Genomic DNA, 12,505 nt, shown 5'->3' on the forward strand with positions numbered 1-12,505 from the left:
TCTCAATGTGTCTGGCTTCTCAACCACTTTCACATTGGTGTATGAAGCTTTTAAACCTCAAATTTTATGGTCTATATGAAAATTTAAGTAAATAAAATGAGTTGTAATTATAGTATGGATTTTAAATTCTCAAATTTCAATACTTCAGTTTGCAGAGATGTAAAAAAAAAATTGATTTAGATACTATAACAGTGAATATTGATTTGTCAAAATTTTGTATAGATTCAAATTTCAAATAACAAGTAACTGATATTGTGTGCAAAAATCTCTATTTTACTCCGAAAACAAACAATAACCATTCAACACACAAAAATCAAGAAGAAACTACATTTCAGGCTACCAATTACAACTACCAACCGGGAAATACTGTTTTAAACTGAAACTTTTTTTTTTTTTTTTTAAATCTTGGTGGGGGGAGACCCCATAACAAACAATTAGAGTTTACACTGTATTACACACATGGCGCCAAGAGGGCAATCCCATAATGTCATCTTCTACTATGCCCATTATTGCTACAGGAGGATCATCTAGTATATGGACACCTTTGGGAAAATTCCTCGCAAGCTTGGCCAGTTTGTCTGCTGCTTGGTTTTGCTCACGGGATATATTAGTCACCTCCCAGGCTTCTAACCTTTGCAATTCCTTCTTGCACCCTTCCAGTATGTTGTGGGCGGCCGTCGTTGGTTGTCTTGAATCCGTCATATAGTTCACCAACAGAGAGGAATCTGATTCAAACATAGCTTTTTTAACTCCCATTTGAATGGCAAGCTGAATGCCCTTTAAAAGTGCCCAAGATTCCGCTTCAAATGGGGTGCAGTTTCCCATATTAAACATGAATCCTTTTTTCCAGCTTCCACTATTGTCTCTGATGATTCCTCCACAAGAAGCCCTGTTTGTCAATAGATCCACCGAGCCATCAATGTTTATTTTAACGAAGTCCTCTTTCGGTTTTGACCATGAGAGCATCTTCCAAATGCTGGACTCATCTGCCGTAACTCGACCCAAGGCTCTATCAAAGGCTGTTGTTGTCTCCTTGGCTTGCATCTTGATCCATGATATCTTATACTGTAAGGGTCTCGATGATCCATTGAATACTCTTTCGTTCCTCCATTTCCAAATCCACCAGAGGGTTGTGGAAAACAGCGTGCTTTTACTTGCTGGTTCTCTTCCTTTCCTTTTATCAGATAGGCCATCTTCCAACCATTCTTGAAAGGGGGCCTCCTTCATTCTTTCATAATCAAGTCGGGATATTGATTTCCATACTTCCTCTGCTGCCGGGCACCGCCTAAGGACATGCTCAATGTCTTCGGTCTTGGTGTTGCATAAATCACACTTGTCGCAATCAGTTAGTCTTCGCCTAGCTCTGTTACTGTTGCACATTATCCTGCCATGCTTAACAAGCCAAAGAAATGTTCGAATACGGTTGGGTACCTTCAACTTCCATATGCTATTCCATTTTGCAGCTTCCACTGGTTCCAACATTCCTGTGGCAATGTCGTATGCCGAAGCAACCGAGAATCCTCCGGAGTCTTCCATTTTCCAGCATACATTGTCATTACTTTCCTCTTCCTCATGAATGAGATACAGAGCCAGTTTGTTTAGTGTTTCCGCCGGTAAGAACTGAGTAAGCTCATCCCACTGCCAACCTAGATCTGCCTTCCAGTAGCTGGCCACCAGTCGATCCTGATCAGAAGATGGTATTGTTCTGGTTGCATGCTCTAGTAGTGGGGCTTCTTCTAGCCATTCCTGTGTCCAGAATAGAGTGTTGCGTCCATTTCTCACATGCCTTTTGATTCCTTTCTCCAGAATTGGGATGGCTTTTAGGATTCCTTTCATCGCATTGGACATGTTACTCCTAGCTTGCCACAATCGACAATCAACATCAGAAAGATGGTATTTTGCCTTAAAAATTCTGATCCATAGGCTATCTTCCCCTTGTAGGATTCTCCATCCCAACTTAGCTATGAAAGAATGATTCATCTTTTCTAACCTCTTAATTCCCAGCCCACCATGAGCCTTACTTTTGGTTACCGTATCCCAATTAACCAGGTGAGCTTTTCTGCCATCACTGTCACCTCCCCATATAAAGCTCCGGATTAATTTTTCTATGGCTGATATCACTCCATTCGGTAAGAGGGTGGTCTGCATGGCATAAAATGGGACCGTAGATAGGACTGACTGTGCCAACACATGTCTTCCTGCAAGTGAAAGTGATTTTGCTTTCCAACCAGTCAATTTGGACCGGATTCTATCGATGATACCTTCAAATGAATCTTGTTTGAGCCTCCCATGAATGGACTGGACTCCCAGGTACTTTCCTAAGTTGGTAACTTTAGGGATGCCGAGGGTGTCAACGATTCTTTTTTGCACCTCTTCATTAGTATTTTTGGAGAAAAACACTGACGATTTATGGTAGTTTACTCTCTGCCCCGAACTCATGCAAAATAGATCAATACACCTCTTCATTTCAACTGCTTGTTCTACTGTTGCTTCCCCAAATAAGGTCATGTCGTCTGCAAACAAAAGGTGAGAAACATAAGGGCCAAGTCTAGATATTTTTATCCCTTTCCATCTACCTTGTCTAACGGAGTTAAGAATAATGTGACTGAATCTTTCAATGCATAAAACGAAAAGTAGAGGGGATAGAGGGTCTCCCTGTCTAATTCCCCTTCCCGAGTGAAACCAATCTGTTTGCTGCCCGTTCCAAAGTATTGCCATCCTAGGTGAGGAGATGCAATGCATGATATTCCTTGTCCATGTTTGGTTGAAGCCAATCTCTACCAATGTGTCTTCGATTGTACTCCAAGAGAGTCTATCATAAGCTTTTTCAAGGTCTATTTTCATCACCATCCATCCTACCTTTCCTTTTTTAGTCTTCATTGAGTTCAAGGCCTCTTGATAAACTAGGATATTGTCTGTGATTTGTTTGCCCGGCACAAAGCTAGCTTGAAATGGGCCGATCAACTTGCTGAGGATGGTTCTTAACCTTACTGCCATCATTTTTGTTATGAGCTTATATGCGACGTTACAAAGCCCGATTGGTCGAAACTGTTTTATTGATTCCGGGTTGCCCACTTTGGGGATCAGGGATATGAAGGTATCATTACATCCTTGAAACAGCTTGCCGTCTCTAAAAAATTCTTCTGTGAACTTAATCAAGCTATCTCCTACTAAGCTCCAAGCTTTTTGATAGAATCCTGCTGTATACCCATCTGGCCCTGGTGATTTGCATGGGGCCATTTCAAATAATGCTTCCTTAACTTCGTTGGCGCCAAAAGGTTTGTTAATCTCTGCCCAATCAGTGGTAGATAGTCTCGGGAAAGCCCCTTGCAATAGTGGCTGTGAGCAGGCATTTGGTTCCTTTGAGAATAAGGCCATGAAGTATCTTTGAATGTGTTCTCTTATTTCACTTTCATCAGTAAGTATGTGCCCGTTTTCATCCTTCAGAACTTTAATCCTATCGTGTTTGTTTTTTGCTGATGTTGCCGCGTGATAGAATCTTGTATTGCGGTCTCCTGACACAATCCATTCTTCTTTAGAGCGTTGGAACCATAGCAACTCTTCTTGGTAAAGAGTTTCTTCAAATTCATGCCTTAATTTTGTTTCTAATTTTAGGAGATCTCTTCTTGGTTGGACTGTCATGCATTGCTGAATCCCGTTTAGCCTTGCTAGCAGTCTCTTTTTCCTATGAAAAATGTTGCCGAATGTGCTAATATTCCAATCTTTGAGTGCTTCTGCCATCCTCTTCAAATTTGGCTTCAACTCATCATTGGTGCTCCAAGTTCCATATACCAAAGCATGAAAGGTAGCATGAGTAGTCCATGCCATATTAAATCTAAAACTTCTGCTTGCGGGTATTGTCCGGGTTTTCCTGGTATTGACAAGCAACGGGCAGTGATCTGAGCAAAGCATTGGTAAATGAACTACTGCTGCGTCCGGGAATTTAATTTTCCAGTCCAAATTTCCTAGAGCTCTATCAAGCCGAGCTCCTTTGAACGTTTCTGTATTGGTCCCCCTCTTCCAAGTGTACTTCGATCCTTCATATCCTAAATCGATTAAGCCTTGCCTAAATATCCAATCATTAAAATCGCTGCATCTGGTAGATGAAAAGCTTGCTGGATTGCTCACTTCCTCATGTCCTGTCACTGCGTTAAAATCTCCAACAGCTAACCAGGAAGGTTGTGGATCAAGATTCTGATGCGAAAGCTCAGCAAACATCTTCCTTTTAAGACTTTGGCAAGGGCTTCCATATACTAAGGATAACACCCAAGGACCCATCTCGCAATCGTTCACCTGAACAGAAATATATTGAGGATTAGTCCTAATTATTTCAATGCTGATATAGTTTTTCCAGAGGATCCAAATGCCTCCCGAAAAGCCCACTGCTTCTACCCTAATCCACTCATCAAAGCCAAAGCTATTGCATAGCTTATTGGCTTGATTGCCTGAAACCTTAGGCTCGAGTAGACATATCAACGAGGGATTAGAATCCCTACAAAACTGACGAAGGGTGCGCTTAAAAGAACTAGAAGCTGCACCCTGACAATTCCAAACAATAAATATCATAAAAACAGAGGACAAAAGAGCGCTCAAGAGCGCATGTGGCTTAGTGCCACATCACCATCCTGATTCATAAAATCCTCTTGCTCCTGCAAGGCCACATCCGGTGGTTCGTCAAGATCAACATTTCGGTTGGTGTGGGCAGTATCTGGTGGATCATCCATGTATGCCTTCTCTAGTCCAGCCATGTATGAAGATTCTGGGTGGTCCTCAGTATGGTGGACCTGGGTAGTAGTTATGTTCTTTCCTTTGTTTGATCCTCTTACTACTGTGTGGCTGTCCTCAGCAGCGGCTCGGTTAGGCATCGGTCTTTGGCTCGATTGGCCTCTGAATCCTCCACGAGTGGCTGCTACAGGTTGCCTTGGTATGTCCCTTTGTGTCCCATTGTTTGGCATCTCATTCGCCACCCCTCTCTGTTCATTTTGGTCTGGTGTCTTGTTTCGTCTGGTTCTAATTCTGGGCAGTGTAGGTCCAGTCTGTTGTGCTGTCGGGCTCCTTCCTTGCTCTCTTTGATCATGCTCCATTCCAGTATCCTCCAGTCCATCCAAAGAGGCAAAACTAGATTGCACTCCTATACTATTATCTGCAGCTTGGTTAGGCTTGGGCGAAGACTGATATCTTCCCCTTTGTACTCCTGCTCCTGATGTGTTGTCCCTTTTTGGGTATCTTCTCGCTTTTCGGGTAACTAACATCCAAGTACCATATTTCTCTTTTGGTACTTGGTTGTTGATTTGCCTTTTCTCAGGTAAAGCATTTCCTTCACCCGGTTCATTTTCTGCCTGTATCTCCGGGCTGCACTGCTCCGTTCGATGGCCATACCGTCCACAAGAAAAGCATATTGAGTGTATTCCTTCATATTCTATAGGCCATTCCTCAAAGTTTAGGACAAATTTCGATTCTAAAGGCTTGGATATATCGATCTCTAGACAAATCCTTGCGAACTTCCCCTTAGATGCAAGGCTCGTAGCAGTATCAATTTTAACCGGTCGTCCCACTGTTTTTCCAATTTTCTTGAGGAATTCATCATCGAAGTACTCAATAGGTATGTCTGGAAATCGCACCCACACCAGAACTTTTCTGGTCTTATTCTTCCGTGGACTGAAGTTAGGTTGCCATTCCTGAACTACCACATAGTGGTCCATAATCATCCATGGTCCCTCATATTTCGCATATTCATAGTCTCTGAGCGATTCAAATTTCGCTATGTAATAATCATGGCTGAGAGCAATCAAGTCGAAGTGGGCCTCCGATCTCCACATTTTCCTTAAACGTTGAAGAAGATACGGGTAGCTAACAGTTCTACCCAAGATTTTGATTATGAGTGACCGGCGCCATGGCCGGCGCAACCTCTCTTTTTCTTCCTTGGTTACCCGGATAATTGGGTGTTCCGAGACGAAGCCATCCTCGTCCATCTCGTCGTCATCAGAGACAATTTCAAGATCAGTTTGAGGAGTTACCTCTTTCCTATGCCATGCATTGCTCGGAGTCACAGCCGGCGTTGTCCACTTGTCCGGCGACATTAGCTCGTCCCCCATTGGAGTCTCCGCCACCGTCTCTGTGCCTGGTTGCGATGCGATGCTGACTGGTAGTTCTCGCCTTCTTTTTGTCTTCTTCGTACTTCTTTCCAGTAGGTCCTGGTCCTCCAGCGACCGATTGGTCGCCGCCGGTGAGGCCAACTCAGGGCTGGTTCCGGTCGGAATACTCATATTCTCATTCCAAGAAACGGTCCATAGAGGCCAACGGTCCACGAATTCTACTATATTGATTCCTAATTTGGATATTAAAATCGAAAAACTTTAGTTATGTTTTAAACTGAAACTTAAACCCTAGGTTTTAGATTAACAAAATTTTTAGTGAATTTCCTGCAAAAATCTAACATTGAGAATTTCTACCTACATAAAAAGAAAACAGAGATGTAGAAGAACAATGTACAAACAACATACCTTCGGTCGCAGATTAGTACATCTGGAGTCGTAGATTAGGAGATTCACTGTCGTACATTAGGGTTTGAAGATTAAGCTTGATTTACTTTGAAAAATCAACGGTTAGCGGTATATAGATTGAAAAAAATACGAAGGAAGATATAGACAGAACAGATTTTCAAAGCACACGTGATGGAGATCTGGCGTCGTAGATTAGGGTTTGAAGTAATCTACGTTGCCAGATTCAAGAACGAAATTCGTATTCCTCTCATCTAGATGTCTAGAGACAAAGTATACAAGTTTGAGATTCACAATCCAAAGAACACACAATTCACGATTGAAGAACGGCAGAGAAATGAACGAAGGAGTAGACAGCGATGAGAGGAGATCAGAATTTCATCCGGTCTTTATCTTCTTTTTTTTTTTTTTTGGGTTTTTATAGCAACGTGGAAGTGAAATATATATAAAATATTAATATAGAAAATGGAGGATTTTCAGGAAAAATAGAAAATTGGAAAAGTGGAAGAAGGAAAATTGGAAAACTTGTTTACTAAATTTATGTCTCCAATTTTAATCTCTATTTCCATTCTTCCACTTTCTATACAATTTTGGAGAAAGGAGAATTAGACTTTTCCAAATGGAAGAATGGAGGAAAACACGCGTGAACAGTACCTTTACGAAAGGTCTCCAGTTTGAAACCTGCTAAGCGTGCGCCTTGGTTTAATTTTCTTTTCTCTTCAGCCGTTTCACCTAATGGCCTTGCTGAGTTGCTGTGCGCCTAAATGCCTAATGGCCTTGCTGTGCGCCTAATAATATATAATAATAATAATAATTATTATTATTATTAGCTTCAGCTTTTTAGCTTCTTTTACAGTTTTTTATTATTATTACTATTATTACTATTATTATTATTATTATTATTATTATTATTATTATTAGCCTCTTCTTCATAATAATAATAATAATAATATTATTATTATTATGGTTGTTGTTGTTATTATTTTTGTTATAAAAATGTACAAATAATATATGAGATGATTGTACTTAATAAATAGAAAATTAGATAAATGAAAAATTAGAGAAATGGGAATTGAAAGAATAGAGAAGAAAAATTAGAGAAATGGAAAACTGAAAGAATGGAGAAGAAAAATTGGAGAAATGGAAAACTGGAAGAATGGAGAAGAAAAATTGGAGAAATGGAGAAATGGAAAACTGGAAATGGAAAAACAGAGAAATGAAGTAAACGACCCCTATATCTCTATCTCTATATCTCTTCTCTATTCTCTATATATATTAAAGTAAAATGAAGTAGTAGAAAAAGTTCCCGCCCAAACAAAACTATGTCGTTTTAGATGCACGAATATTTAGCTTAACTAAATGCTTTTGTTTATTTGCTTTTGAAACTTTTTGATATCTCATATGTTTTGGAACTTTAAATGTTTGCAACTTGAAAGGGTGCATATCAAAATTTTGCTTTAGAAACTTTTCGTTATCCCATTCGTAAACTATCAGATTAAATGTCATGAGGATATTTTTTATTCTATCATTATTACAAGCCATAAATATAAATGTGAATGCAACTAAAATAACTTTTGCAATCATCAAGACAGACATTAAATACACATAAATTCTATAAACCTACAACACTATAAATAAGTCCTCACAAATCAATTTACGCAGATTAGAGGAAAATGGTGGAGATGCATACGTCATGCTAGGAAAGCATTCGCGAGGAGCTAGGAAAGCATTCAAGAGGAGGAAGAAGACATTTGCTTGGAGATAAGGCATCCAAACGCCTGCACATTTGGTAAAACTTTGTATCCTCTTTTTCTTTTGAAAAAGAGTATGATTCTAAAAATATGAAATCAAACCTTTCAATAATGCTTTGTTTTTGCTCTGTGCCAGTATAGCAACTGGCCAAAACGATTAAAAGGAACACATAGCAGATGAGGATAATAGATAGAGGTATAGAATTTTGCTGCATTCAACAAGCTTACTGCATATCAAACAGAATGATTTACAGAAATTGAGCAATTTTAGGTTTAATGTTGCTGTTAAACATGTTTCTACTAGATTTAGGATAGAAAAAAAATTGAGCCATGGAGACGAAGCCGGCTGGAGACGAATCGTCTCCGGCCGGCTGTTTCTGTTTCTTTTTTTAATTTTAATTATTTATTTATTAAAAATTATTTTTAAAATTTAATTAAAAAATGGGTAACTTTCTACAACAAGTAAACAAGTCATTTTGGGCTAAATTGCATGTTTTTGTGTTGTTCAATGGCTGAATTGCATTCTTTTTTAGTTCAGTGGCCTAATTGTATTTTTGTGTGCAGTTGAGTGGCCTATTTGACCCTTATTCCATCTTGAAATAAACACCTATTTTTACAACGTATTTTCCGTGCATCGCACGAGACAAATACTAGTATATATATATATATATATATATATATATATATATATATATATATATATATATATATATATATATATATATATATATATATATATAGATTTTGGATCAGGTGCACCCCCCTTGGCAGATGAGCTCGTGAGCCTCTTTTTGGACCATTAATTAGTTTAGATGAATGGTCCAGATCAACAGGGAAAATTAACACGTGTATTAGCTAATTTGTAACATAAGGGTTTTTTTTTTTTTTTTTTTTTTTGTAAATTCACATTAGCTTTTTATTATACGGTGTATTTAATTCGCCTTGGAATCTGCAATGAGATTTAAACCATTTGTATTCCATGTCTGTCTCTTCCATCTACTAGAGTACTACTCCCCGCGCATATCTTTTTTCTTAGAGTTACATCAATAGGTGACCTCTATCCTCTCTCCGTCTCCATCCAAAAATCTCAGCGGTGAAGCTCGTCATGGTGGCGTCAACTGTACGCCGATCGAAGAGGCAACGGCGGGGTAATGGTGGTTCCATCGAAGGTAATCGCAATCCCCAGTAATTTTGTGTTTTTTTTTTCGCCGAATGTTTGCTCCAATGGAAGGCAGGGTATGGCAAGCTACTTGTTAGGGTTTAGGTTTAGATTTAGGGTTTTTTGTGGTTAATCGTAAGTTATTACAACATTGGGGGTTTTTGGGGTGATGGAGTTCTGAAGTCAAGTATGGGGTGTCTTGCATGTCTATGGTTGTCCTCTTGTTTTTCCTCGCAGGTTTGTGCTCCAATGGCTGCCAATCTGTGCCCCCGTGTTTTTGTATGGGTTGTGGTTTTTTTTTTTCTTTTTTTTTTTTTGGTTTGGGGCTCTGGGGCGTTTGCTGCATTATTTTATTTTATTTTTTATCCTATTTCAGAATTTTTTTGGTTGGGCTTGTTTTTGTAAATGTGTTAGGGGGATAGGTTTAACTGCGATTTTGGAATGAAGGAAGATGCATATTAGTGATGTAGTCTGTGCGTCAAATATAAATTCTGTGGGATATAGTATGTGCATATAGGGTATATTGTAATTGCGTTAAGTTTGGTCAAACATATTTGTGTAGTTTTAGTAGTTTGGTTTTGTAATTTTAATTTTTGAGCATTTTAAAAATGAATAATATGGGTGGGGTATGGGCGCAGTAGTGACTATGCGTGTGCATTCCATGTTAGCGTAAGTTATGTTCATTGCACCCATGTTACCATCTTTTACAAGCACATTTCGTGCATTTTGGTTTAGGGCTATGGGGCGTTTGCTGCATTATTATTATTATTATTTTTTATCCTGTTTCAGAATTTTTTTGGTTGGGCTTGTTTTTGTAAATGTGTTAGGGGGATAGGTTTAATTGCCTACGATTTTGGAATGAAGGAAGATGCATATTAGTGATATAGTCTGTGCGTCAAATATAAATTCTGTGGGATATAGTATGTGCATACAGGGTATATTGTAATTGCGTTAAGTTTGGTCAAACATAGTTGTGTAGTTTTAGTAGTTTGGTTCTGTAATTTTAATTTTTGAGCATTTTAAAAATGAATAATATGGGTGGGGTATGGGCGCAGTAGTGACTATGCGTGTGCATTCCATGTTAGCGTAAGTTATGTTCATTGCACCCATGTTACCATCTTTTACAAGCACATTTCGTGCATTTTGCCTTTTTTTTTTTTGCCTTTTTTATCTGTATATTTGCTTGGGCTTTTTTTGCTATTGTTTTAGGGGGATAGGTAGAATTGCCTTCGATTTGGAATGAAGGTAAATGCATCTTTGGGATATAGTATGTGCGTTCCAGTATAGTTTTGTGGGATATAGTATGTGCAATTAGGGGATATTGTAATTGCGTTAAGCATGTCAAACATATTTGTGTAGATTTAGTATCGTGGGTTTGAAATTTTAATTTTGAGCATATTAAAAATGAATAATATGAGATGGGTATGGGCGCAGTAGCGACAATGTGTGTGCATTTCTGTTGGTGATATCGCATTAGACAAGTATCTTCTGTTGGTGATATCGCACTAGACAAGTATCTTCACATCCCTACTTTGCTGGTATGCTTTTTTAACAATTTAATTCTAATTGTATATTCAATATATACTTGTGTAGTTATAGCCACACTGTCATTTTGTTAAGGACTAGGCTGCATAATCTATTAATACAATGTCTTATAGCATGAGTTCTTGACCGTTTTCTTGGAGGATGTGGAGGCCACCGCAATGTTTTTGAAGGTCACTAGGTTCACGCCCCGGAGGGTTCGCCTCTCGTGTCGCGATGCCAAGAATAAAGTAGATTATGGTGTGTTTGCGATGCGACACATGGAGTGTTATGTTGGACAGCCCTATGCTTCATGGGATTGTGGTTTTTGCAGATGTGACACACGTGCCTTGCGTGTCGTACGCACACGATATATGTATGATATCCTGCTGTTTCAAAACAACACCCATCGCCAAATGAATTTCAACTCCGCCATGAGGGAAACTGACTCGTCTCATTGAACACCTTTATTATATTTAGTATTATTATTCTATCCCCAACTCTACGTTTTTGTTTGTATTTATGTATTGCTTCGGACTTGGACCAGATGTCATTTCGAGTTTTCTTATTAACAATGCGATAAAACTTAAATATGAAATATTATTCGTCCATTTTACACTGTCTTTCGCACATGATATCCAGTGCGCAACTATGCACGTACCTTTCGTCTACAACGCATTCCATACATGCACTTTTTTTAGGTGTGTACTAATGCATATATTATTATAATTTGTTGTCTATGCATTGGTCCACAACGGTTGTGCGTATATACATGTATATAATATATATAAGTGAATTTGCCCCCGCGATGACCAATTTGGTATTACGCATTATTTCTATGGTCAATTTGTTATTACCGTTCATTACCCAGCTTTTTGGTTAATGATGGTTATTTAAATTTTGAAATTTGCATAAGTAGATGGAAATGTGCATAACACACATATGTAGTCCGTGCATTTTAAATTATTGTATGTGCATAGGCCCCAAGGTTTGTGCGCTTTATATATATATATATATATATATATATATATATATATATATATGTATATATATATATATATATATATATATATATATATATATATATAAGATTGAATTATGCACAGACCCGTTTCTTAAAATGCTAACTCCGGTTAATAAAAAAAAAAAAACGCAACGTTCCAATCTCGGACACCCCCCCCCCCCCTTCATCGTCTAGTTGATAAGCAATATTCAAAACGACCATACGCACAGACTCGAACCGTTCAAGCACTTATTGGTACAAACCAAAACAATACCAAAATCACGGACACAGAGCAGGTTTTTTGTAAGGTAGAACGGCGTATATGTTATAAGCATTATACAACAACCAGCATATGCACCGACACGAAGTATGCACGGACGAAAACAAAAAACAACCTAATATGCATGAACAAAAAAGTACACATGCACTGAGCAGTACAAGGCAAAGCAAAAACAACACATAAACAGCTCGATGGAAATATATATGTACGCACAGACAGGTGTACCCGTACGCACACGGGGTGTGAACGCATGCTACCGACCACCCCCAGACACTTTTCACATCTCAACCA

General features: G+C 38.7%; 1 protein-coding gene across 1 annotated transcript; it reads right to left on the bottom strand.

The window, feature by feature from the left end:
* Positions 1-441: 441 nt before the first annotated feature.
* Positions 442-6,266, bottom strand: LOC109150807. Its single transcript, XM_019298783.1, has 2 exons — positions 4,614-6,266; positions 442-4,539 (listed from the first exon to the last, which is right to left on the bottom strand). The coding sequence occupies exons 1-2, from the start codon at positions 6,264-6,266 to the stop codon at positions 442-444; spliced, it is 5,751 nt and encodes a 1,916-aa protein (XP_019154328.1).
* Positions 6,267-12,505: the final 6,239 nt, after the last annotated feature.

This window comes from Ipomoea nil, unplaced genomic scaffold, assembly GCF_001879475.1.
Source record: "Ipomoea nil cultivar Tokyo-kokei standard unplaced genomic scaffold, Asagao_1.1 scaffold2280, whole genome shotgun sequence".
In the NCBI taxonomy this organism is placed as follows: domain Eukaryota; kingdom Viridiplantae; phylum Streptophyta; class Magnoliopsida; order Solanales; family Convolvulaceae; genus Ipomoea; species Ipomoea nil.

Bases quoted from the DNA above. Each gene is read 5' to 3' on its own strand.
- LOC109150807 (XM_019298783.1), bottom strand. From the start codon at position 6,266: ATGAGTATTCCGACCGGAACCAGCCCTGAGTTGGCCTCACCGGCGGCG. The intron at 4,540-4,613 runs GCACTAAGCCAC...TGGAATTGTCAG, and splicing joins TGAATCAGGATGGTGATGTG to GGTGCAGCTTCTAGTTCTTT.